Raw genomic sequence first — 27,873 nt, 5'->3', positions numbered from 1 at the left:
ATGACAGCTCTTGCAATTAGAGCCATTAATTGTTTCTAAGTTAGAGACATCTATGAGAGGTGATAAACTCTTGAGGGAAAGGGGGATACTGAATGAAATATGCTCAGTGATCTTTCAGATATTCCTGTTTCCCTTGTGCCCCCTGGCTTTCTAATTTTTCAGTGTTTGGTAGATGGTTGCTGAAATAAGAAGGTGGAAGCTGGGGAGGACTTGTCTTAGTTTGTGTTCAAGACATATTCAGCACAAAGGGAAAAATAGTTTTTAGGTGTTTTTTTGTTTCTTTTGGTTTTTACCTAAATGATGAGCATGAATTCACCACCTCCAAGCTCAGGAGTGATGCATCCCAACAAAGAGGAAGTCGGGCAAATATGCCAGGAGGTCTGTGGGGATATGCAAATATGCAAGGAGCTCGTGGACAGGCTCAAACACAAAAAGAAGCCTTGAGTTCAGAAGCTGGTGGCACACAGAACTTGTTTATACTGAACAAAGATCAATTTAGAATATATAGTGGTATCCTTGGGATGGGATTAGTGGAGTGGAGGAAGGTTGGATGTTTCTGTGAAAAACATAAAATTAGAACTTCTTGAGTTTTCACGAGCAATTCATGTGCAGGCTGCATTTCAAGGCATTTTCAGTTGCTTCCTTAGCTGAGTTACAGAATCCCTTGGTTTGCTTTATTTCTGGATCTTCTAAGACTGCTTTTGGCCTGTAACTTTCTTTGCCTTTCCCACGGCAATATTTTATGGCTCCTGTATGCCTTAACATTTCTTTTGGCTGCTGTCCCCCTCCTTTTCACCTTCCATCTCTTTACCCTTCTCAGAACGAGACCATCTAGCCATAACTTTCTCTTCTGTTTCCATGCCACTCCATCAGGTTTGCCAGTCTTGTTGTTTTGGGGTTTTTAATTAAAGATAAAACCAAGATTAGGCAGCTTAATTAGTAAAATTGCTATACTTAAATATGCTGGATTTTCTTTTTTCAAAAATAAAACAAGATTAAATAATCAGTTGGCTGTCTAAAGCATACCAGCTGAGCAGGTCTTTCTTTATGAGGAAAGATTTTTCTCAGAATTACACTTCAGGTTGGGATGTCTGATTACAAGACATTGCTTGTTTGAGTTTGGTGTCTTCAAATGCTGGGTGAAGATTTTCTGAGAGAAGTTTCTGGTCAGAGTCTCGGGATTTTCCAGTTTCATTGCCTGTGTATCCTTCATCCAGCCCCATGTAACTGCTGTAGAAAAGGACACCCAAGGCCCAATAACAGCTGGTACCTTGCAAAAAAAAAAAATCACATGGCAATGCTTCACAGAGCTTCCATGGTGGCTTTGTGTGTTTTATCCAAGAGCTGCATAAAATGCAGAAGAGTGACCCTGGAAGATGAACAGAATGTAGTGTCTCTCTCCTGTTACATCATTCTTGATCCCACTAGACTTGAGTTTGCTTTGGGCCAATGCACCTTCAATTTATATCTGAGTGGGTGTGAAATGAGAGAGCTGAAAAAGGGAGAGAGGCAGGGGTCAGTGGTAGAGGATGATTATCCTAGTTAAGGTGGATGGTTGTTTTTTGAAATGTAGTTGGGAAAACTGTGGTTTTGTTCTAGACAAATGTGAAGATTTCAGTATTCTGAAATGGCTGGTTGTTTTTCAGAAACAGAGGTTTAGATTTACATATGTATGTTCTTCCAGACTACCATCGAAGTAATTTTTTTAGTCTGCAATTTCTTTCTTGTCACTTCTCTGAATAAAATGCTAGAGCTATGAGGATGTACACTTCAATTTCTGCCCTTTATTTAATAATGATCCTGTTTTCCCCATTTCTCATTGTGTTTGTGGCTGGTGCATAGCCCTGTGATTGAGAGTGGCACACTACTTTTTTGATAATTGATTAAGATGCCTGTATCTTCACTTGATTTATATATTCCATCTTTCTTAACTAAATCCAGTCTCTTTGCTGAATTATCACTATCCCTCTGCATCTTCCCAAAGAACTTTAGCGTTTCATCTTGACCTCTTTTTCAGATAGTGAATTCACATTAACTTATCTGGAAGAAGCCTAATTTATGATCATATTAAACAGGAATGAGAAAACTGCTGACTGTGCAGTCAGGGCTCCTAATCAATAGACTATCCCCATTTCCATGCAGATCCTTTCGACTCCTTGTGGCTTATCTTGTCTGCTTCACTGTCTAGTTTTAATTGCCCTTCCCAATGGTCTGGCTGCTGTTGTGGTGATGGGACTGCACCACAATAGCAACTCCAGCTGCTTCTCTGAAGAGGCTGCTCTTGTAACTTCAGTTAGGTAATAGTTCTACACTGAAGTGTAGATTTCCTAAGGATGCATGAAACAAAGGACTTGTTAATTTGTGTCAAACCGAACTAAGAATTATGGTCAAAATTGAAAAAAGAAAAGGAATTTTTTTTAAATAAGGTCAAAATATTAATTTCAAAATCTTAATTTTCTAAATAAAATGTTCTGACTTTTCATGCCAAGATTGCCCAGTGTTTATAGGGAATTTACATAATCTGAGAACAAAGCATTTTATTTAATTTGAAACAACATTTTCTTCCTTACCTGAAAGAAAGTCTGTTTCAAATAAGACCAAATAAGGAGAAGAAAAAAGCTCCAAATCTTTATCATAATAGTGCTCAGAACCATATCTATTTAACATAAAAAACAGTTTTCTTAATTATCCGATTCTTGTTCCTTGGTAGTGAAGCGTGTACATTTTACTAGTCTGAGAAAGCATATCAAAGCAAGGCAGAGGACATTTTAAAGCCACAATAACCACCACTTACTGGGAAAGAATTTCAAAATCACTTTTCTGAGACTAACTCTATTCTTTCTGAGGTCAAAGTCACTTTGCCCAATGCTGATTCTTTTGAAACACACAGCAGAACTAATCATTTTACCATTGAGGATGTTCTCTTCATGATTTCCATCGTAAATCAGACTGATGCAGAATTTTCTGTATAGAAAATGACCTATTAGATATTGGGCAATGGGTCTGTGGTTTCAAAGCTGTTCAGTCTGCTGAGAATGCTCAGCATACTTGGGACCCTGCAGCAGTTTGAAAGATACATTCTGATATAGGCAAATATCTAAAACGATGCCCTCCTAGTCATTCCTGGATCTCTGCTCAGCCTTAGAAAAGTATAACTTCGTTACAGCTGTCCTCATGTACCCCATGGGTCAGGACATGTCAGGGATGTGCCTGACAGACCAAGATCTGACAGCATGAGCATGTCACTCACACTGCTTGAACAAAAGAGCTTGTCCAAAGCACTGCCAGACTACTGGAACAAATGTATCTCTGTAACTGGGGAGTTTAAATCACGATGGAACATAAACACCAAAGAAGAACCTGTGTGAGAGTCCATGTATGCTGGCAGAAGATCAAACTGACATTATGCTTAGTGCCAAGTACCTCTGCAATATGGCAATCACCAGCTCTTAGGGCTTCGGTATAATATAGAATACCCCTGTACTGGGTTTTGGGTTGGTTTTTTTTTTTTTTTTTTGGTTAGCTGGTTTTTGGGTTTTTTGGTGGTTTGGTTTTGATTAAACAGCTGAGATCACACACATTTTCTTTAGGGACTTTCTCTGGATCTGTGGGATAGAGGTTGTTCCTGCAGAATATCCAACGGCTAGGAGAAGGGGATATGTCATTTAAATGCTTCTCTTGCTCGTTGTATTCTAGAAAATATAAAAAGCTTCTGTCATCTTTTCATGGGGTGCACCCGACTTTAAGATAAATGCTAGGAGTCAGATATTACCATGTATCCTATTTAGGGTAAATAGCATCCATTTGTCTTGGGTTTTGTGTTCAGATTTTGACTAGAAAATTAACAGGAGACATTTGTGTCAGTACATTTGTTTCTCCAGGAATGGATTAGCATTTCCCAAGAGATCCATGTACTTGCCTAACTTGCTTACTATTGGCTTAGAAATACCTTCCAAATTCAAGCCCCTACAGCCACTTCTGAAGAGAATCAAGGATGTTTTTCAGGTGTAAATGTGGTGGTAGGGAGACATCTTAAGCAGTTTTACAAATGTGTCTTTGAATATTCTAATAAAAGGGACGGTCAGCCTGTTATCACCACATCCATGCAAGGTGACAATGGCCAAGGTGATTTAGGAATCTAACAAGTAAATGATCACTCAGTGTTTGCCTTGCCTTCTGCCATACAGCAAGTTTTCAAACCTCCCTGGCCGTTGCTGTTTGGACACGGGACTTTCAGGGTGTTTCACAAGAAAGTAACATAAGCTTCTGACTGCTATTTATTTGTCCAGCAACACTGTGCTTGTACCTTTTTTCTCACTTGGTGCCTCTGGCTAAAAGAATTCATCTTGATTCTCTCTCATGTGTGTTCCTTTGCTGCGGTCAGAGTCTTGACTCCTGCAATCAGATTCGTCATCCCTCAATCCTAATGGTAAAGCATAGAGGATGTGAGGAACACCACCATCTGATAAGATGCAAAGCTTACAGACCTAGAGGGGTCTCTCATTACTTGTTCCCAAAGACAAAATAAAAACTGCCTTTCCGCCCAGGAGGGAAATCCAATGGAAAAGACTTAAAGCTCAAGCAATTAGCTTCTGTGAAACACAGACTGCCCCATGTCTCCTGGTTTGGATGCCATTTTCCTGCTGGGGGAAACCAGCAGTGCCAATGAAATAAGGACATCTCATAATACTTTACTTCCCTTGGAGATCACAGCATTTGGAAAAATCATGAGGATTTCTCAGGAGCTCTCCATCTGGGAATATGTAGAAGATGAATGTGCAAGTAAACACTTTATGTATAAATTTATGCCATATGTATAAAATCAGGCTTTAGGAGTGGAAAATGTGGGTCTAAAATATTTAGTCTATGGAATTAGTCAGAAGAGAACGGGAAAAATACCAGCTAAGTCAGTAGTTATTTTCTGACTGAGTGATGTCTCATCCTCCCTGATTTGGAAAGCAAAACTCATCAGTGTTATTTATGGCCTTTCATGTGTCCATTTCCTTGGGGTTCTGTTTATGCTGAGGTCTCCATCTGGGAAGGTCTGCTGGTACCTGTTATAGTTAAGCCTACTCTGATTTTGTAGGCGATAATGGGGTATAAACATGAATGAGTTAATACACTCGGGGTTTTTGATTTGCAAAAAAGTCTTTGATAAAGTTCCATGTGAAAATAATCAGGAAGAATTTGCCCAGCCCTGGTGGTAAAGGTTGAGTTCTTTGATGGATCAAACTCTACCTTAGGGAGAACCGGGTCACAGATTCCCACCTAATGAAAATCAGAGTAAATCAATCGATCTTCAATGGAAGTATGATCATTTAAACCTCGTTATATATTGAATAACATTGAAATTTTTAATATAAAAGTTAGAAACCATACATACAAGCTTTAATAGAGACAATATCAAGATTACTACAGAAGAAAAAGATTAGTGAATGAAGAATTAAAAAAAATATAAATGTACCTCCTTTGACAGGCAGTGAAAAAAATGGAAAAATGAAAGGCATAAAAATCTAAACAGGTATTTTAAAATACAAACATTTAATAATCCCAAATATTTACGTTTCTGGAATCCAGAAATTATTGGTTTTGTGCAATTTGCATTTTTTTTCTAGAATGAGAGATTTTGCAAAACCTTTGTTAGCTTAAACAACATTTTAATCAATCAAAGCATTTTTCATTCTTATCCCAGAGTTAAAAAAACTTACTCTGTTGGAAATGCATTGTAGCAGTAAAAGCAAAGTTGATCTATGAAAGATAATGCACATGGGTGAGATAATCTGAATTTTCATAGAAAACATTGTTAATTGATTGCACTGGCTCAAGACAAAGGTTTAATGCTGTAGACAGCTCATGGATTATTTTCATTATCAGTCAAAAAACAAGTTCTGAGAATGTTTAGAATGCTAAAGAAAATATTAATGGAACTATATTTAAATCAATGGCCCACTTTTCCTGTAAAGGATTAGTGGTTTGGATGGCTTTTTCTCCCATTCCCATTTCTTTTTTTTCCCCATGTGTATTTAAAAGTTAGGTTAGCAATAGAAGAGCTTAAGAAATTAGAAATTAAAATGTACTGGGTCAAGTCTGCTTCTTTGCATAAATTGTTTCTCTTAGAGGGTAACTTAGGAGAAATATTCTACTCTTAAGAAATTTTCTTTTGCCTTCAGTCCAAGTACTTTCCAGTTCATCCCACTTTGTTCTTACATGACTTTTTGCAGAATAGTTTTCTCATTTTTCCGCTCATCACAATAACCTCCCTTCAACACTTTGTTTCTGGTTTGGATTTGGTTTTTCCAACGGCACATGTTTGACAATGAACAGTAGTGAGAACACTAGGACCTCAAAGATATAGGAAGACAGTATGGCAGATATCAATTCTGCATCTTAAGATCTTAATTTTCTTTTTCATACCTCAGAGCTGGAAAGCCCAATATCATTCTGCAGCTGAATACCTGTTGAAAGTCTTTCCTTGTGAATTCTATCTCAGAGTATCCCAATTTATCGCAAGAACTGGTACAACTGGTCCTATATCTTAAGTGTGGGACCTGCACCTTTTTGTGTATAAGGTTTATTGTCACTTCTGTTAATTCAGAAGGGCTCTTTCCCTCCTGACTGATATCTGCATCCTCTTCAGCATTACCACCGTGTCTACTTTCATGTCATCTACAGAGATCATTGTGTGCTTGGCACTTTATACTGAGATCAGTGAAGAAAATACAAAAGATGATTGATTGTGGAGCTCAGCTTGGGTACTTTCTTAGGAGTTCCACTGAGGTAGTTTTTCTGGCAGAAAACCACTGTTTTTCTTACATTCATATCTGCAGTGGTGTCCGTGGTAGCTCCTACGGCACAGTCTAAAGCAGTTTGGGAATTCACCATGATATTCCTCTTGTTAACTCCACGTGGGACTCAGCATTGAGTTTATCATGTCTCCGTGACAAAAGCACATGTAGATCTTCTACTCATTCAACTAGATGGCATCAGTTCCCCAAAATACATGGAGAGCTTTGGTCCATCTGACCCATCAACTATTTCTTGAGGCTTTTCGTTTTTCAAATATAGGCAATATAGAGGGGAACATAAGGGCCAGAATATGGTACAGCTGATACATTGGCAGGTCTGAATGTGACAAGCAATGACTGCTTATCATCTGTGTGAAAGATTCACCGAGAAGCTAAAGAAGACACCGAATGAAGTGGGAGTTGAAGACAGGAGACAACTCCAGGGCTCGTTCCTGGAAGGAGATGCATCCTGGGAAGATGAGAGCCTTGAGTGTAATGTAAAACAAGCAGCCCTTTTATTCAGAACCTGTCAATAGCTACAGCAGCAGGATATCAGTCTCTGTATGAGATAGAGGAAGGAGGACAGAAAAAAATTCCTTGTTCAATGCTATCGTTTGGGGTTTTTTTTTCCTTCAGCTTTTTACCATACAATTTTTACACTCCTGTACTTTTTCCACAGTTAATCCATGATTTGCTACATGACATCATATCAAATGCATTACTGAAATCCAGATAAATTAGATATACTTCATTTCTTTCATCTGGAAAATTAGTGAGCTTGTCAAATACAGCTGTTAAACTAGCCTAACATGATTTGGTAAAGTTTTGCATTTTATCTCATTTTCCAATTGCTTCCATATCTTTAATTATTTCTTTTAAAATTTGTTCTAAAGCAGCATATATGGCTAAGGTCAGACTAAATACTTAACCTGGGTAGTTTTTAAATTCTTCTCATGTAAAGCTATTACATTATCTGTTCTCTACTGCAAAAAATAACATGCCCCATTGGATAGCTGGATTTAAAAACTCCTGGCTTCTTATTTTGAAGTTCTGGGATAAAGATTATCTTCTTCACTTTCTGACCACACAAGATCAGTAAGAATATGTACATTGCTTTCTTCTGAGCTGCAGAGATCTGCATTTTCATAGATACCTGCCTATTAGTCAATTGAGACTGCTCCCTTGGATCACCACCAGCCTTACTATAAAGTGATTTTCCTCTACTCTATGATCTCTTTAATAGCACTTAAAAATCTCTGGCTTTTAAATTTATTTTACTTCCCTTGGAAGGTTCTTTGGGCTTAAATTATGGCAACTTTTCTTCTGTGTTTATTTATTTTTGTAATTCTGAAAGGCACTGCTTTCTTTACTGAGCAAATCTGGGGTTTTACCCTCCTGTAATATAGCCTGTGATAGTGTATTTGTTCAGTCTAGTAGGTCTCCTCTTGTATATTTTAACCTTGCAGGTGCAAGCTCAAAAATATATACATATATGTTTTTTTTCATTATTTTAATACTTTACCTTACAGAATTTCCAAGTGTCATTCCTGGCTGAATCCAGCCCCTTATACTGATTGCACAATCTAACTTCCTTCAACGTATCAAATTTTGTCCTTTTTAAATCAAAAATCAGATTTACAGGTTTATTTTTAGTTGTCCTTATATTAATTTAAGTCAGCTCCTGATCACTCAATCAAAAAATGTTTCCTACAATTAACTTTTCTGTGATGTCTCCAATCCTTAGCCAAGGAAAAGATAAAATTGTGTTCTTTTTTGTTGGTTTTGTCTGGACAAAAGCCTCAATGAATATTCTAGGAAGTTGATATCTACCTATATTCATGTTATTATGTCCAGTTATAATATGAATAAAAGAAGGCATTATACCAGTGTGTAAAATAATGACAAGGAGAAGTAAAAATAAGGCAAGGAGTTATTTGAAACTCAATTCAGTAAGTTCTCCAGAGTAAAGATGGAAGAAATTATCCTGGAAGAAGCAGGAATCAAAATACATGAAAAATTCATCTTAGTTACTGAGACACAAACCAGCAGTTAAGTGATGGATGTAACTAGGCCAGTGTTCTCCCTTGCCTTTGTAATTGCACAACTGATTTCTTGCATGTTTTTCTGATTTCATACAGGTCTGACTGCTCTTTGGTTATGATTAAATGTATTTGTCAGCATGCACCCAGGTCTCACTTCCCATATAATTTTATTGTTGATGTGAAAGATTGATGTTAACAAAAATGGAAATTTATTTTCCCATTCTCTTTGGGTGAGCTGCTGTTGCAGCTTACCCAAAGACAAGGAATTATTTTTTTTAAAAAAAGCACTGCTGCCCTTTGAGTGATTATGAAATTCTCCTATCCTGCTGCTCTCTTTAAGTAAAGAGCCTAGGCGATACCCAAACAAAGCACTACAGTCAGTCTCTTTTGAAAAAGTGGTTTCAGTAAAATTTCCCAAATCAGCTTTTTAATTTGACAGCTTATCAGGTCTTTCTGTCAGATAATGCTATATAATAATGCTTCTCCAAGTCTGCAGACAGGTTTTTTTTCCCCCTTTATTTTTCATCTTGGATATCCTGGTGAAATACAAAGGCTCATCCCTTCTTAGGCTTGTTAGATCCTGTAATTAAATTCAGATCTTGATAAAATGTGTGGCACAGTTGTCATTACTTGATCACAGAAGGTATAACACCTTTCAGTTAAATACGGCAAGGTGACACAATGGAAGGAGAAAGAAAATGTCAAATGAGCAGTGATTCAGAAAAATGTTTTTAAAATACTGAAAGAAAGAGAGATGTTCTCTTTTTGTGTCTTGTGGAAGAGGATGGGCTGGTACCTGCTTACCATAATTAGGCACAGGGTGATATGGAAACGGAATTTCTGAAGACAACAAGCTCCAGGCGTTCAAGTTAGAGGAATAAAATGGGAATGAAAACAGACCTAAGAAAGAGATGGGGCAAATCTGTCACAGCTGGTCTCTTTCACCCCTTCAGGAAAGGCATTATCTGTTAACAATTCCCAAAAGTCAGATCACAAAGGATGAATTATTGCCTATATTTAGAGGTTCTTTTACAAACTTGTATTTGTCTTGACATAGGTTTTCTGTGTAACCTGCAATATCACACCCAATCTAGTAGGGTAAGTTAGAAATGGAGGATTAACATCTTGTCAGTTAAGAGAACAATTGGTTCAAACTCTTTCCCAAGGAATTTAAGCTGCATAATTTCCTTAACAATATAATGCTGGCATCTCTGATGGCATCAGTGATTTAAAAGAAATTCGTCATTCATCTTTTCTTTCCCAGTGGCAGGACCGTGTTGTCAGTGCAGAGATTTGAACAGCAGACTCCTTTGTTTCTCTTTCCTTCCAGCCTCCAGTGGGTTTGTAACTACCTCATTACACAGGACTTTATATAACATGTCACTCACTGAGCCAAACCAATAATTCACTCACCCCGGTAAAATGATTTCTGTGTAACACTTAAGTTGGTATACTTGTGACAGTGCCTCTGTCCTGAGATGCCTCACTAGACTGGCACACACATGGGTCTGCTTTAAGGCTCACACTGAAGCTCCCAGTGGCTGGTTGAGAATGCAGGAGCAGAGTACAATGCAGTGTGCTCCTCCTGCCATGCACTCTATTTCCATTATCTTCTGGGGCAAGCCTGGAGTCAGTCTGCAATGGGAGCCTTTCTCAGGACAGAACAAATCAATGTGGTGTTGAGCCTTTGAAGCAGACAATCTATCATATGGAAAACAAAACTAATTTCTCTGCAGTGCTATTGTGTTTTAGGTGCTCTCGGAAGATGAGGGTTTTTTTTTTTTTTATTTGGGGCACATTCGTGCACGTGTCCCAAATATATTTTACTGGTGGCATGAGGTGTGACAGCAGTATAGTACTTTATGTCTGCAGGATAAGAACTTCCATTAAACTAACTAATTCAGAAATAGTCACTATAATTCATACTGCAGCAGGGAAAACAGCAACTTGCTCCATCCTAGATAGATATATTTTCCAGAGAGCAAACTGCATTAAGCAGGTATCCAGAAGGACACAAATCATTGCTGTCTGGAACATATAAGTGTACACATTCTTTAGACTCTCTTTCTCCTCTTTGTGCCCTGTGAACACAGGAGAGAAGCTGTACGCCCATCTCCTCATCCTCTGGTTTGATTAGATTTCTTCAGTCTTAAGCCCTGTTGGTTAAAAGCCAATCAAACAAAAACCATCTTGCAACTGCAGTATCCACACTGTCAAAATAATTTTTTTCTTTAATACTTTGGATTTAAGATTAATGGCACCTTGATTGCAACAAATTCTACTCTTGTATTATATCACGCATATACAGTTAACTTCAGAGTGTTCCAGGAGTGTTCAAAGACCTGCCTTGACCCTAGCAAGGTATAGCTAAGATAGAGGATATATATATATTTTTTTTTTTTTTCCAGTCTATCCTACCTGTCAAAAAAGAAATGTATGATTTATATAACCTAGAACTCTTAAGAGCTTCACAAGGGTCATATTGTGTAGTATAAGTATTTCAAATAAATTTGAAGCAGAAATTGAATATTCCTCAGTGTATCAGAAGCATGAAACATTGTAAAGGGCATCCTAATTTCAGCCCCTTACATACAGAAGTTAACTGAATTAAAGGCAGTGAAATTATGCTTTTGCAAATTGGTTTAATTGAGATGTGAATGGTTTATTTTCCTCTGTGAACTATTTCTAAGGAGTTAAATGGCTTTTCTGGTGCAGCATTGAGTTTAGTGGACATTAAAAAATGAATGAAACACGATATCATCAAGGTTAAGTATATATAAAGACAATTTTGATTTTCCTGTTTTACAGAACTGATGGGCATTAATAGAGGAGATGTTTAAATTTTTAAATTACAGTTGCACAATAGGGAGAGAATAACAAATATGCCCTTTTGAAAAGAGCAAGTGGTGCTAAAAATATAACTGTAGCTGGGTATAGGGCTAAATCTTGAAAGAATTTTCTCATTTTCAGAGCACGGCAGTTGCCTCATAGCAATTTTCAACCAAAGGATTCTTGCCCATCTCACTTTAGGGTCCTAGTCCTAGAGTTTTTGTGAGTGAGTTTTTGTCTGAACTAAACTACACACTCAGCTATGGCTGCATTGTCCATTCTAAAAGGCTATGGTAGGATATGGTACACATGAAGGATTTAGGCAGAGAGGTTTCAGGCTCCATTTCAGGGCTCCTCCTCCCCTTTTATTAAGTTCTCTGGTGCTTATAGGTATCCTGTGTGTAAAAATCATCCTTTAAGAGCCAAATTACAATCAGAGAGGAGCAACACTGCAGAGGGCGGTGTGGCAGTGACTTTGGGGAGCCTGCACATCACAGCTATACATCTCATTTTCAATCCCAAAGCTAGTGGATACGCCTCATCCAAGTGGTAAGCAGTGAATATAGTTAATTATTCATTAGTCAGCCTGAGCTAATAAGCTCAGTATTGCATAAAACTGATGGTTCTCAGTGAGGGGCACTCACTGACTGGAACTCCCAACACCCACTGGGGTTCTCTACTGGCTCTAAAAAGGTTATGGCAACGTAGACAGTGTCCTGGAGAAATGTGATTCCAAGAAGACACTTGTGGGGGTCTCGTCTTCCAGGTTGCTCTGTATGAAGCATCACGTGAGGCTGTGACAAAGGAATTTATGGAAATCACTTTATGGGCACAAAAGGCTAAAGCATTAAGAACTAGGGAGGATTTTACCACCTTTTGCAGCACTTTGAAACAAGCTCTGGAATGGGTATCAAAGGCTGTACCTGGGGTCTGTGGTTCTATGGAAGAAAACAAATTGGCGCGTGTGTAATGAGATCCCTGGAGAGAAACAATCTTAAGTGATTTATACTGTCAAAAAGAAAACTATGCAGTGACTTGATTACAATCTAAGTGCTTTCAGGAGGAGAAAACTGGAGATGCTTACAGTGCTCTTTAGCTGTTCCTAGAAAGCTGTAACCAGAACTGAGAAATTCATGGAAGAAATGAGCACAGAATTTCAACAGTGAGCCTTGGTATTCACTTCTGAGAGATTTACCTCTATGGTGTATCACCACGTCAGGAGAAGGTGGTTTCCTGGAAGCCCTGATTGAGCCTGTTACAGGTTATAAATTAACCAAAGAATAGTTTCATGGCTGAATACCTGATTTAGTGGGTCAATAGTCATATCCTGTGATGTGCAGTTGACATTAGGCCTATGTCTTAGGAGTGTATTATTGATATAAGAATAATGCTGTGGTAGCAATATGTTTATAATGCAGATATAGCAACAACTTTCCAGGAATTAAAGTCAGAGTAAAAAAAAAAAAAAAAAAGTTTCCAGGTATCATTTCTATATCCAGAAACATTACTGTGCTAATCAACAGCTATGCAATGCCTTAAATATGTCAGTCCTATTACATCAAACTGGGAATGTGCTTGTAAAAGAGCAGAAAGAGAATACTGGAAATATTACTTAAATCCTAATATATAATTTATATTTCTCTTTCTCAGCTTTGTGTATTTATACATCCAGAAATCCTGATATGTAAGGAATGATTCTTAGTTAGCTGCTTGCTTGTCCATTCTATCTGATAGCTCACAGTTTGCTGCATGTAATTTTTGCAGTAGCTGACTTTAGTTAAAGAGCATTCCATGGAGTAAGCCTGCATGCAGCTTTTCCAGCTGAGCTGGAGAGATGAGCCGTGCTGCAGGAGTGTGTCAAAAATAATCTGCTGCCTGTACACTTCCCTTATCTGTCATAGTTCTGTGGATGTGAGCACCATGGGTGTTCTGTGCAGAAAACAGAATGGGATGTTGCTCCAATCCTTGTCAGAATCCTGGTTTAGCCTTGTACTTTATTGGTGGTAACAATCCATCCTGGCAGTCAGACATATTTTAGTGTTAATTGAATATACTGCAGCCTCAGCAGTGAAACTTCTAAACAAAGTTTTAGTGTTCTGCTGTAGAAGCAGTGGCAAATCTGTGAACATATGAACAAAAGCACAGAAGGCACCTTCCTTTTCCCATCTAATCTATCGAGTCCATGCCACTGCTTTCATGGGTGATGATGGACAATAGATTGATGGACTGATGTAGTCCTCCCTGCTCATAGTTGTGAATTTTGTCTTGAAATATGCTTATTAAACTGGAATTCATTAATATTTTATTAGTAAGTCATCTGCACATTTTAGCTGTTAGTGTATTATCTGCTTTGAATTAGATTCTTATTTAATACTTCACCTTGCTCAGTACCATCATTTAGAAATAAAAATAATTTAAATAGCATATTACATTATATTTAATAATGCATTAGTGCTTAGTGTTAGAGAAGCTACAAGAGTTCATAAAGCTGGAAAGATGATAATAGCCTTATTTAATTTCAACATGGTGGGTTTCAGTAGGTTTTTAAAAGGTCAAGTGGTTTCCTGAGAAAAAGTAGATGTGTAAATTGTGCTAGCAGAGCTATTTTCTTTCTAAAGTTGATCTTTTTCCCATTTAACATTTCATAAGTGTTTCAGAGTAGAAGTCAGGTCCACACTGTGGATATTGCATTAGCAAATGGATTTTTGTAGAACAAAACGAAAAATTAAACATATTGACAGTTGACTAGTGATTATCTATTTCCTTGCAAAGTCATATATGCTTACCTAGTCCAATACTGATTGTTTCTTCATTCTGGTGTTTCAGCTCAGATTTGCTCTGAAAATCAAGCCAATAAATTTAGACCTACATGAAAGTTAGCTGCCAGCTTTGAACTGTCCATCCAAAACGTGCCCTTGTTAGCTTTAAAACAGAGCAGCTCCTCATATGAAAGTGGATCCCAGGCAAGAACTTAAAGCATTGGGATGTCTTGGTTTAGCTGGTGTAGGTCAGATCCACATGTGTTAGGACTGGCTTTGGAGTCGCTGGCTTTCTCTTCTAGAGGCTCAAGGCTACCTTGACACCATCTGTCATCTGAAAACATCCAAGGAGAGATCTGTAGCTTCAAAGATCTTTTCAGGCCATGATTTAGGAAGACACTGGAGAATTGCTTCCGTGCTTGATGCTCAGCGTGTCTTTATGGACTTTTGCAGAATAGGGTGCACTGAAATGGACTTTCCATGGACGTGGTTTGTGCCAACATTGACAGCCCTTCTCCTGCCTATTCCCCACACAAGGTCTTTACTCAGCAGTGGGTCTTTGTCCCATTTTTACACAGAGAATATGAGAATTCATGAAGGAGACATATCAGGAAAGTGACAACCATATTATGGTAACCAGATGTTCCCTTCCCTGAGAACTTCCTAAACCATACAAAAAGGAAAATATAGAAGAGTTTTGATTATAGAAACTCAAAGTATCTGAGCAATTAACTGTCCAATTCTCTTCAAAATTAACATCTCAAAACAAAATCAAATGTTTCACAACAATTCTCAGTATTCTAAGTTGTACTACTTTAAAAAAAATGAGGTAAAACATAATCACAAGAGGAAAAACCTTAGCTAATTGTAAATGTTTTGCAGATTATTAGAAACTTAGCTGCATTTTATAAAAAGTTATAATGATGTGCAACATAGCACAGGTTAAAGGGGAATTATTAGTGATTTTTTTCTTAAATTTATAAATATGAAATCAGATTATTTCAATTTTTAACAGATAAAATTAAACTTCTGCTGGGAGTCTACCCACAGCCATTAGACTTTTCCATTAGACTTTAGTCTTGTCATTGCAGTTCTGCAGTCCTAAAGCACTCCTCTGTTTTTATCTCAGTGAACATCTGTTTCTATTATTTACAGTTTCTGTTTCTGCATCTTGCCGAAAGCATTAAAACTCCCCTGTATGTACAAGTTTAAACCTTTCCATTTGAAATAGATTATTCTTTTATAGTAAAATGTCTTCAAGGCTTAAATACACAAATTGAAATGCCACTTTTAGACAGAACTGAAAGTCTGGAGCTGGCTTTGGCCATGGGCTAGGTTTTTTTCACTTTTTTTTGCCTGCACTGCTGACACAGAACAGATTTTTATCTCTTAAATGCCATTTTCTGTCTGTATGGGCACATCTGTTTTTTTCCTTCTTGGCAAACTCTGGTCCAAAAAATGACCTCTGTTTTGTTCCTGTTGGCTTGTGTGTAATTATGCTTATCCATAGGAGAATAAGATGATACAGCCTGGGCAGGTGCAGCAAGTGTGACAAAGCACCTGTATGTCCCAGGACTTTAGAACACTGGGGTTAACTCCAGCATCTTCATGTTTTGTGAAAGAACATGAAATCAACATTTTTAAAATTTACAGCTGCAGTCAAGTTAGTTTGTGTGCTGTTGATGAAGGCTGATGCTGAGTGCTTTGGATTTCCCACAGTGTTTATGAACCTGGTCATGTAATGAGCATGACTTTATCTGCACCCTGCACTGCCCCTGCACAGCCTGCTCAAGCAGTCCAATTGCAGCAGTTTTGGAGATCACAACTGAAGGCCAATCTTCTATTTTCTCTTATCAACCACATATCCAAGAGGAGGATTTAACTCCAGAAGATTTTTCCAATTGTTTCAGATGACTTTTCATGTTGCAAATTGTCCACAAATAACTTATGGGAAAAATAGATTTTCCCAAAGCCTTTCACTAACCACAATAAAATGCAAGGTTATGAGCAATGACCTTCTGACAGTTTGTCCTTTTTCCAAACTCGGAACTTATGTGGTGATTAAACTTAATTAGGAGACACTTACCACATAGTTAGTAAGTCCTTTCTTAGTGATGGCTTCTACCTGAATACTGGATATTCATGGAGTTACAGCCCAGTGGGAATTTAAAATGGGCGCTGAGCACAGTGTTTCCCTTTTGCCATTGTTCATTTATATAATGTATTATTTCTGTCAAGAGACATTCTATATAGCACCTCTTTGCTAGCATGAAATGAAGATCATCCAGATTGCTACCTGGGCAAAAGTCAGTAGAACACCCTCAGCAGTTGATTGCTATCTCAGATCTAGCTAATTTTCAATGCAATAGGCTTGAAACATTCTCCATTTTCCAGTTGTTGAAAATCTATTGAATAAGAAACTGCTTACAGCCAACCTCTGGTTAAATCTATATCGAAAATATAACCTTAAATGCTGTGACATTATGATTTAGAAACAGTTCAGAGTCCTTTTACCTTGGAGAACTACAAAATGTCACTCTTGGGGGGATGTTGGGCATGGTACCATACTTGCAACAATTCATTCTTCTTCAATGATTTCTATCAGTTTTCCTGCCTATTTTAGCAGCAGCCCTACAGTATTAGCTCTTTAAATTCTACACAGGCAGTACAAAGGATCTTTTTAAAACTCCTGATAACAAAATATGACCTTTAATTTATCAGACAAGTCTTATGTTTTCTTATCTGCTTCTTGTTGCTTTTCATCTTCTCTTGCTTGTTTTTGATATAATACACCAATCTCTCAAAATAAGCATTCCAGAACTGCACAAACTGAGACAGATACTGCATTACAGTGAGGAAGTGAGAGTCAGGAAGAGCATACTCTTCATTTAATTACCAATTAATCCAGTGAAAAATAATCAAAAACAAAACAGGGCAGAAGGTAGTTGATTTGAAGTGAAGGTTCAGCTCCCCCTGAGAGGTGAATGAGAGTTCTCCATTTAATCCTGTAGAAAGTTGTAAAAATATTATTTACTTTGTTTATTATGCAAGCATGAAATAAGGAGCTTACAGGTGAATAGATGTTTTGGTACAGTCTGTAGGATAAATGGAATGGGAACCAACTTACGCATTCATCTTGCAATAAATGTTGTAATTGTATTCTTCTTAAAGGCAAACCTAAGTTTTGCTTTGTTTTTAGCACTGTTATGAGCCACCACTGAGAGATTTGACTCTGCTATGAAGATGCCTATCAGTCATTCTGTGGGCAAATAACCTCTTGGGATGCTTAATATTCATTATAAGGAATTTGGGAGTTCCTGTAGGGTGTAAAGGGTCATATTATATTTTGGTCATTTAATATGAACTTGCCAGGCTTGACACTTCAAAGTTTGGAGAAGTTGTACTTCATGGTGGTTTCTCTCTTCATAGGTTAAATTTTCTCCAGAAGGTAAGGCATTGAAGAGCTGCACTCTTACTTATTTGCTACAGGTTCCTTCTCTAACTTATGAGTTTCTTTGTACTTTTCTCTTCTCTCTGAGTTGACGGTAAGGTTTGTTCAAAATGCTCACATTCTGCAACTGTGTGTGTACCTTCCCTCTGAACACTGTAGGAGGCCCAAATCAACCTTCTGGGTATGTAACTCCTCATACAACATCTTCAAGGCTGGCCGCTGCATCCTCCTCTGTCTCTCCCCACACACTGTAACAAGTAGAGCTGACATCTTTCAGCAACACCTTCATCTGATCCATCCAGAGCTCACTCCTGGATCAAACACTGGCTAGACAAGTCTGTAAGCACTCAGCAAAAATGTAGGTCAGAGCAGTGTCCCCCACTAACACAGTGACTTCCTGAGGTGAACTTGGACCTCTTCTCCTCTCCCCCATGCAACCCAGTCTCAAGTATATGTGCACAATAGTGGAAATAGATGCTATGAAAGAACTTTAGTATGGGCCATTTCTGAGATTATGATTTCATCTCCTGGCCATGTGAGACTGTTTGTGGACTGTTTGTGCCCATATCCCACCCAGAGCTGCTGTGGCTTCCTCTCACGTCATGCAGTTGACATTTCAGTCAGGTTTCATCCCTAACTGCATCTGGAGGAATGATATGGGTCTCTGTCTTTCTCTTGCAGATGTCAGGGGAGTCATGATTCAGAAATAGCGGTGTCAAGATCATGATGAGCAAAACTAGGGAAAGAAGGTTGTTTATAAATGGAGATAGACCTTGGATTCATCACTTTGTTATTTATTTCCCTAACAGATCACTGGGACTAACAATGTGAATTTGTATTCTGTTAAAGGGTTTGTTTCAAAGAAAATATTCTCTAGTATAGGTTGCTCTTCACAGACTCACGATTTTCAACCTTCTTACTTATTCCTTTTCAAGGATGCTGCTATTTCACATCAATAACTGACACCTTTATTTCAGAGCACAAAATAGAATTACACTCCAGCCCTGACAATATAATAAATCAGGAGGGATAAAATACATATTAGTGAAGTTCACATAGTTGGTTTGTCCCAGCTGACCTATAGATATAAAGGTATGATTAAAGTTTTTTTTAGACTACATCTTCTCAGTTGTGACATAAGATTTAGCTCTGACTCAAAGATTTGACCTTTGCTGCTTTTCTCTGCTTACCTTGATTCTTTGGAATTATTGTTATTCCCTTGAAGCCTTTCTGCCAGTATGGAATTAACACTCTGTTGTGACAAAATATTGTCTGTTTGGCAGAAGAATGAAGCCATCTAGAATTCAATCAGGTTAGACAGTGTCATGGTGCACATCCTGAGTGAATCATTTCTACCCAGCTTTTTTAATCAAAGAAATCTTGGCCATATAACCTGGAAGAGTAATGCTGGATAGTCACATAGCTGTCTACAATTAAAGTTTAAGCACATCGGGGGGGTTTTTATGAATTACGATGGAAAGGATGCCTGCCAGAGCACTTAATCTTTCAGAAGGGTAGCAGAAATAAAATCTCAAAGCCGCAGGTTTATTTAGAGTATGAAAAAATTTATTAACCTTCTTGGAAGTGTTTTTACTGAAGAAGTTCCTTGTGGTTCACCATATTGGTAAAAACAAGCATAAATAAAGGAAGGTAGAAAAACATGAGCTGAATACTCCTGAGGAAAACAATCTGTGGTATTTATGATTACTGGGGATGAGATTATAAGATGAGGGAAATGCATACAGTTTTACTGAATTCAGTGGATCTATCCAGATTCGTTGTATCTAAGTGCATGACCCAAACCAGCTGTTTGGGAAGAAGCAGTTATTGAAACTATGTGTGCTTTTCATGATGTAGTAATAGGACTTTTGTTGCTTTTAATGGAGTTTCCATTATTTTCAATTCTACGTTTAATTTTTTTTAATGTAGTTGTTATGTGTCTACTGGTTTCATCATTACTAAATCCATGTGTTCTCCTTGAAACTAAATCCAGATAAGTTCCACACCATTTCCCCCTAGCCTTTGCATTTATATTATACACTAGAAGAATTTAAGCTAATGTAATAGTGTCAAATTGAGATGTATTTCACAGCGCACTTTTCCTCTGATGACGAATGGGCTAATGTAATCAGCAATTATTTTTTGTGTGACCTTTACAAATCAAATTGTTATTTCCTTGCTTTTCATTTGAATTTTGCTCCCAGTGGTGCAGGACTGCTGCAGCTAGTATAAAACATAATTTATTGATAGAATCACATTATAATAGTCTCAAAAAACATACATACTGTATGTTTTAATGAAAGGATTCAAAGAAATGTATAAGCTGGCCAAGGTTAAATTTATGGTGTTAATTCACAGAGGAGTTTCCAGGCTCACCATAGAGAGGTTCTGGAGCAGCTGCAGATTAGTGAGAGTGGACCTTGCCTACAATAAATCCCGTATTAGTCATGGAATTACAACAGAGAGTTGCAATAGCGCTAAGGATCCAGTCTGGTGTCTGCAGAGGGTCCTCTTACCAAATGTTCCAGATTTACACCTACCAGGTGAATAAACACCACAGTTTAATGCCCTCCCAGTAAAGGCAGTTGTGAATATTTTGTCATAACTGCCTGGTTCTCGTGGGATCTAGAGAGCATTCGTTCACAAAAGGCATCCAGTGAGTAACAGTGTGTGAAGTTGATGACTGAATGATGATCTCTACCCATTAAACTTATTTCCATTATGTTACTGCATTCCTTATGCCCACAGACTTCTTCTGAACAACTTAGCCTTTTTTATAAATGACATAGAAGAATCTCACCCACTCCCCCATTTTTTTTTTAAATATAAATAACCGGGGAAAAAAAGGTATGCAACCCTAACTAAAATTCATGATTCATTTACTTTAAGTTAAGGAAACCTTTTGGAAATAGGATGTTCTCTCACTTATTCAGTGACTCAACTGATAGTGCCTCAATAAAAACTGTAGGAACATCCTTCTGAAAAGCTAAATGTGTTAAAAGTAACTGAGTGTCAGTAAATATAAATTATTAACTCAGTGGTTGAGGTATACATACATACACACATATTTTGATGGACGATACAAATCCAGAACAGAAACATGTAGGATCATACCATTTATTTTGGTTCCTGTGTTGGTCACATGAAATTTCCTGGGTTTTTTCTGGTACTTTTCAAATTTCCTTTTATTCACAGTAAGTTTGCTGTAGGAAAAGGAGGCCAGGATGAAGAGCAGTAATTTTAAAAATCATAACAGGAAATAAAGAATTAAAGCTTCCTCTATTCTCACATCATCACAGTAGTTGTGTTGTGATGTGTTTAATTCCAAAATTTCACTTCCTTGGAGAAGTACAAAAGGGAGAGATTCAGTAAAATGTTTAATGTTCAGTTTCAGTTCTGTTTCATGGAAAATATATCTAAATATTGAGAACAGAGAGAAATGTACATAGAAACAAAATGTATATGTTTTATATATATATATATGTATGTACGTCCATCCACTTTTTAATATGACATACACTTAGATGTTCACATAGCATATTTACTCAGAGAAGTTGTGGAACCCTCTTCTGTGGTTGTCCAAAGAAGTTGTGGATGCCCCATCATGGGAAGGGCTCAAGGTCAGGTCAAATGGGCTTTGAGCAACCTGATCTAGTGAAAGGTGTCTTTACCCATAGCAAGGGGGTGGGAAGAGATGATCTCCAAATGTCCCTTTCAACCCAAACCATTTTATGATTTTACATTGGAAAGGGAACCAAGAGGAAAAGAGCATCTCCTCAAAAGCAAATAGGTCAGCTTCTGGCATGGTGGATGATGTCCATGATAAACGAAGTGAGGGCTGAATGAAACATGGAAATAGCAGTTCTCATTGCTGCAGAACAAATACCTGCATAAAACCACCGCGGTTTCATTTGCAGTTTTGGGGATCTATTGTACTGATTCTTCCCTGCAAGCCTGTTACGGCTTGTAATTTTGTGACAAACCAGAACACTGATCTCCTGAATTTGGATAATTGTTTGATAGTTAGCAGTGGGATCCTTCTAGCTCAGGAATGTGTCTTTCTGAGCACTACGTGGACTTACTGCAGCATGTGCTTACATTTCTACTGCAGATACAGGACTTGGTTCCTTGGTTGGTTTGGTGGGTTTTGAAGTCAAAGAAAATATGCACATTTGAGCCAATAAGATTGATTTTGTATTTGGACATGATTTATGAATGACTGCTTTTTACCCATCCGGCTCTTATCTCTCAGATTCTTTCCTAATATGAACCAATACAATGAAAGAAAAAGACATTGTTGGTTTAAAATTAGGCTGCCACCAAAAGCCTATACATTGAAGCAAATATTTAGGTTTTCCATTCTCCTAAGTGGTTTTCTGAGGGATCACAACTATATAACTCAAGCACAAAAACCTGTAATTACAAATAAATATTTAAAGTGTTTTGCTAATTATTCCTCATCTGCTATTTTTGTGACTGTATTAGCCTTATTCTATCTCACTGTTTTAGTTAAAAAAGTCAGAGATCTCTGCACTGACTGAAAATAGATACAGTTGGCAAATATGACAAGTTTGTCCTTTGCATTGCTGAGTTCTGATTAGCTCTTAATTTATGAAACCCCACCACAGATGGCCTCTTGCTAAATTTTAAAGCACTTCCATGTTTCAGAACCAAGCTACCTTTCAGCAAGTCACTTTTGTCAAAGCCTTGGTGTTCCTTCAAGACATTGTCAACGAGTCCTAAGAGAATGTACAAACTGCGAATGCCCTGGTCTGTTCTGTACCATGTATTTGAATCTCTGGATTTTGTTTAAATGAAGCGAAGAAATGTGTATTTTTTCTGCTTAGGAATAAGTTACAGCAGGACTATTATTAGACAGAAGAAGTAAGTGTGCCTTAGATGGTGATTAAGAGTTGTGTTCTTCTTCTTTAAATGACTAACCTGGAGTGAGAGGTTGGATGTCTTTTGAAAACTTAAACCTGTTTCACCTGAACATGTTTAACTAGTTAATAAGAAACATCAAAAAAGACAAAACCCTGAGGTCAACTATCATTTTTTTGTAAAGCCATTCGATGATGTTTAAATTTGTTTTTTGGGTCTGTCTATAACATAAGTTTAATAACCTAGCTCAAATGCAGATTTCTAATTTTCAATTAACATAGGAATAATTTTGTTTGCTAAAATAAAATAAATGAATGAATGAAAAGTCTGAACCATGAAATGTTCTAGGTAGCACTTTTTAAAATTCCAAATTTCAAAAAATCATGTGGCAACTGTATAGCTCAAGCTTTAAGTATTAACTTTTAACCTTTGACCTTACAGATTTTAACCAATGAAATGTCTCTTTAAACTTTAAAGGAAACAATGATAACGAGCGCCTGGCGATTGCTAGACAGCGAATTCCATATCGACTTGGTCGAGTAGTTGATGAATGGCTACTCGACAAAGGTAAAAAACATTGATTAAAACTTCAAATAAAAAAATAATTTGAACATAACCAAGTAGTGCTTCATTGTAACACTAATAAACATAAAAAATAAATTTCAGTAAAACTAAATTAAAACAAATTTTAAAAAGTAAAATATAGAGTAATATTTGCATACCTTGTATAATAATTTCTATACATTTCTAGAAGTACCAGCTGTTTAATAATCTTACCCTGTTAACTTAAGGTTAAAGGGACTGTTAAATATAATCCACTAACTCAATCTATGAAGGTACTCATAGCAAACATTAACCAAAAATTATAAATCATTCATAGATTATATTCCATGTTCCAGCATCTAAATTATTAACTAAAAATATCTGTAGTTATGATATCTTCATCATGGTCCTGAAAAAAATTTGTTTAAACTGTAGGTATCTTAAATAGTGGGCAATATGAATTGCCAATCAAAATGAAGTCCCTTTAACGTTTGCAACTTTCTAAGGGGATTTTGGAACAAACACTAATTAAAACAGAACTTTAAAGTTGTGTGCATGCTTTTTGTGAGCAGAAACCAATCTGCTAAAGTGACTATTCTATTTACTAAGAGTGGTACTGTTGCTGAGGATTTCTCTGTTTAATGGAAATGTGCCATGATTTCTCCATCGGTATGTGTATCATTTCTGAAGCCGCTTTTACATCTAAAATCTTTTATTTTAATTGATAGCCTTGCTGAAAGCCAATCAGACATCTATTTTTGAATCTGCCTCTGAGATACTCAGTGTGAACCATGTGTTTCTTTTCAGTGTGTATGTTGAAGGGAAATAAACATTTAAATACGAAAAGGAAATATTTAATTTAAAATGTAAATATTCACATATATAGAGATGCAACAGATTACTGCATAAATTCTTTAAAATTCACTTGACCTAGTGACTTCTTGGCATATATATAAACTTTGTGTGTATATACATATACGTATATGTCTATACATACATAAACTCACTTGTACATAAAGCTATAGGCTCTATGCTGCATTGCGTGGAAAAAATCCAAACTTTTAAATGTTGGCAGACTTGAAGAAAACGTTATCTTAAGGAATTAGAAAACCTGGCATTCTTAAAACACACCAAAAGGTTAACACTGCTTTCAGGTAAAAGGGAGAGGGGTATATCTTGTAGTGCCAAACACATTTGCAAATATATTTGATTGGCCTTTTAGCAAAAAACATATAGATCCCAAAACGTCGTAAATTAAGAAAAATGCAAATGCTCTCAAATTTTATGCATTTCATGGACACCTCATTAAAAAGCAATGAATTATGAGTCAAATCCTTTTCTTATAGTTTATTGCTCTCATTTTTCACCCCATGACAATCTGTTATCACTCGTGTAGAGTATAGTGTTCACAGTCAACATTTTTGCATGTATATAATATTATCTTCACAGGGCGTCAGCTCACAATCTTCAATAGCCAAGCAACCATAAAAATTGGAGGCAAGGAACGCGGCCACCCTTTCCAAGGCCAGCTCTCTGGTCTTTACTACAATGGCTTGAAAGTTCTGAATATGGCGGCAGAAAATGATGCCAACATCGTGATAGAAGGAAATGTGAGACTTGTTGGTGAAGTGCCTTCCTCTATGACAACCGAGTCCACAGCCACCGCAATGCAGTCGGAGATGTCCACGTCAGTCATGGAAACAACCACCACCTTGGCCACAAGCACCGCTAGAAGAGGAAAGGCTCCGACCAAAGAACCCATTGGTCAGGTTAGTTGGCTTCCTCGCCTTTTGCCAATATCCTCACACCTCTGAGCGTGGCTTCCTTTGTCTCATTCCCTCTGCAGATGAAATTGCTCCTGTTAAAGAAATGCATGAGTTACAGTTGAAAGTTCTGTACCATACATGGCTCATGGATGTGATGTTCATCAGCATTTAGAGGGAAAGTAAGGACTTTGCTGTTCTTCTAAATTAGGCAAACTTTCCAGTTCAGATTGTTCTGGTGCTGAGTTATATTGCTCTGTCATCCATCTTCATAGTGGTGCATATTTTTAAATACCCTTTCTTCCTTTGATGGCTTACATCGATTATTTTCAGTGTAGGAATGCAGGATGTCTGGAATTAGAGATAATTAAATGAAGCGGTGACTTTATCCTTGAGATAGAGAAAAGAGACCCAGTTTTAAGAGAGAACAGGAAGGAGGTGTGAAGACAAAAAGTTGCAAGAGTCTGGAAAAGAGGGAATTAGAACTTTCTCTAGTCCCATGATTGATCATCTTCTCTGGCAGTATTCCTCACAAGAAGCAGTGGCAGCAGAGGGAATTAAGAACACTCTGCACCATGAGAGACTCAGGCTCAAAGTCATAGGCTGTTTACTGTTTGAAGTTTCTTGTATCTCATGAATTTGGTGATATATTTAGTTGCTTTCAGGTTTTGTCAGGATCTCTGTATAATATGCAGGGGAATTTAATTATTGGGAAAAGGAGGGGAGAAAAACAGGTGAGTGAATTAAGTACCTTCATCTCGTGGATATCCTGAGTAACAGCAGTCAGACATTGGGCTTTAAGAACCTAAAACTTGTCAAGACGTTCCTGTGACGGGAAAGATTCTTTCATATTTATACTTTCTTAAAAAAAAATGAAACAAAACAAACAAAAAAAACCTCAACCAAACCAAGAAACACAGGTAGACTGCTAAAAGCTTTTCTTATGTTCATTTGGTTCACATGCTTGTTTGTGCGCCCACTGGGCCATCAAGCCATGACAGCTACACTCCTGAGATCCAGAAGTAGGACAAAGAACACAGAAAGCATCATGACCTGTAGGGAGGGACAGGATGCGTTGAATGAGGTTCATTTTCTCAAGAATGAAGCACAGTAGACAGAGGCTGAGGTCAGGTTGCCTGTTTTCTGTGTAAAAACTTAAGTCACAGACTGAATATGATTGGGGCATCAAACTTGACACTTCAGCTTTTCTGTCTGTAGTATCTCTGTATGCTTTATACTATGGACCAAAAACTACAGTAAAGTAAAAATTGTTATTTAAAAATCTTGAAGCAGTACACTTCACTTAGAAATGAGCCTTAAAAAGAAAAGCATTTTGACTTGCAGGTTGACAGAGGGTTTAATAATTATTGTAGTAGGTTACAGAGTTTTACTAAATAGCAATACACTTTCTTTGTTACTAATTCTGTTTTAAATAGTATCTTGCACTCTATTATCCAGCTAGTCTGACCCTCAGTATTTTGCAACAACAAAATGTAAGGCTTCATCAAATTTACCAAAGGGAAGGTCTGCCTCTAAAAGTGTAGAACACCCTCCCAGTGTGGAAGAATTTGGGCTCAATTAATGTTACTAAATTAAAATTAAACAATGTTAAGCTGTTCTGTCAGTTCCCAGCATACTGTTGGCCTCTGCCAACAATTTTGGAGGAAAAATGTCACAGGGGCCATTCTCAGTTAGCACCTTGCATGAGCTGTAGGCAGCAGGAGTTTACTGGTGTAATTGCTTTGCCAGTTGGCCTCAGTTTCTGGGAGTATTCCCCACTATAATTTGCACACTATTTTCATGTTTAGCCACTAAGACTTTTCTTTTTGAGGTGTTCCAATGGGATATTTTTGAAATAAAATTTTCATAAGCTAACAGCTATGGTGAGGTGTAAATTTTTCTGAGGCGGGGAAACAGACAGTTAGGGCAAAATGATCTTCCAAAGCTGATCTGTTTCTAGACTGTGGTGCCTGAAATAAAATGTGGCCCTTATTGATTCTGTCAGAACATCCACTCAATTTTTTAGAGAACCTCACTGCCACTGGGGCTGAGTGGCCTCGATGCAGTTGTGCCATTTCCTCTTTCCTCTCTGGCTGAAGTGGCTATGCCAAAATAACGGGAGCTCTTTGATACCTCACCATGAGGAGCACCCAGAGGTACAGAACATCTCTCCAACCCAAGTTCTGAGGGTGAAGGTTTTGATCAGCCTCTGTCACCTGTTAGCTGGGGTGGAACAAGGACTTCATGCATCCAATGGGACACAGTGCCGATTTATGGGCCTGAAATCAACATTTGTGAGGAAAGCATTCCATGGTGACATCACTGCAGCACTTGGGATAACCTGAGTGTATAAATGAGCCCTTCTTGACTTCATCTGTGTCTGAATGTCCTCTCTGGTAGAATCTCTGTGTGTCATTTTATACACTTAATTTGTCAGGGACTGCACTGGAACACAGTTTGGCATCAGGCCTATGATTTGATTTTGAGAGATTTATAACATCCCAAAGTCAGAGCTGAAATTCGTCTGCAGGATGCTATACTATTCATGCAACAAAGACCTAGGCAGCTACTGAATCCCCTTAGGGACATAATTTCTTCTCTTCATTCATACCTGGTTCTTATTCTACCTGCATGAAATAATTTCTGAGCTTGTGACCCATAGGACTCCCATGGGTCTGTCCTGCAGGGTGCTGAGTAATCACTTTCCATCTTGATGTCCCTGGAGATGAAGGCAGTCACCATCTCACGAAAAAAACCACCTTTAATTTCTTCATTCTCTTTCATTTTTGTCCTTTACTTTTTTTTTTCTGATTTTTGCTC

The 27,873-nt window shown here is 37.5% G+C and overlaps 1 protein-coding gene across 1 annotated transcript in view; it reads left to right on the top strand.

Annotated features, from left to right (window-relative positions):
- The window catches only part of NRXN1 (neurexin 1), a 516,697-nt gene that overhangs the window by 396,995 nt on the left and 91,829 nt on the right, over positions 1-27,873 (top strand). The window contains exons 17-18 of the mRNA XM_042051442.1: positions 23,225-23,314; positions 24,740-25,059. Of these exons, the coding sequence (XP_041907376.1) occupies positions 23,225-23,314; positions 24,740-25,059 (410 nt within the window). The remainder of the gene's footprint in view (positions 1-23,224; positions 23,315-24,739; positions 25,060-27,873) is intronic.

This window comes from Corvus kubaryi, unplaced genomic scaffold (assembly GCF_017639235.1).
Source record: "Corvus kubaryi isolate FWS band 111438036 unplaced genomic scaffold, C.kubaryi_AGA036_p1.0 76, whole genome shotgun sequence".
NCBI lineage: Eukaryota > Metazoa > Chordata > Aves > Passeriformes > Corvidae > Corvus > Corvus kubaryi.
Note: the sequence above shows the minus strand (reverse complement) of the source record. Positions and strands in the feature narration are given on the sequence as shown.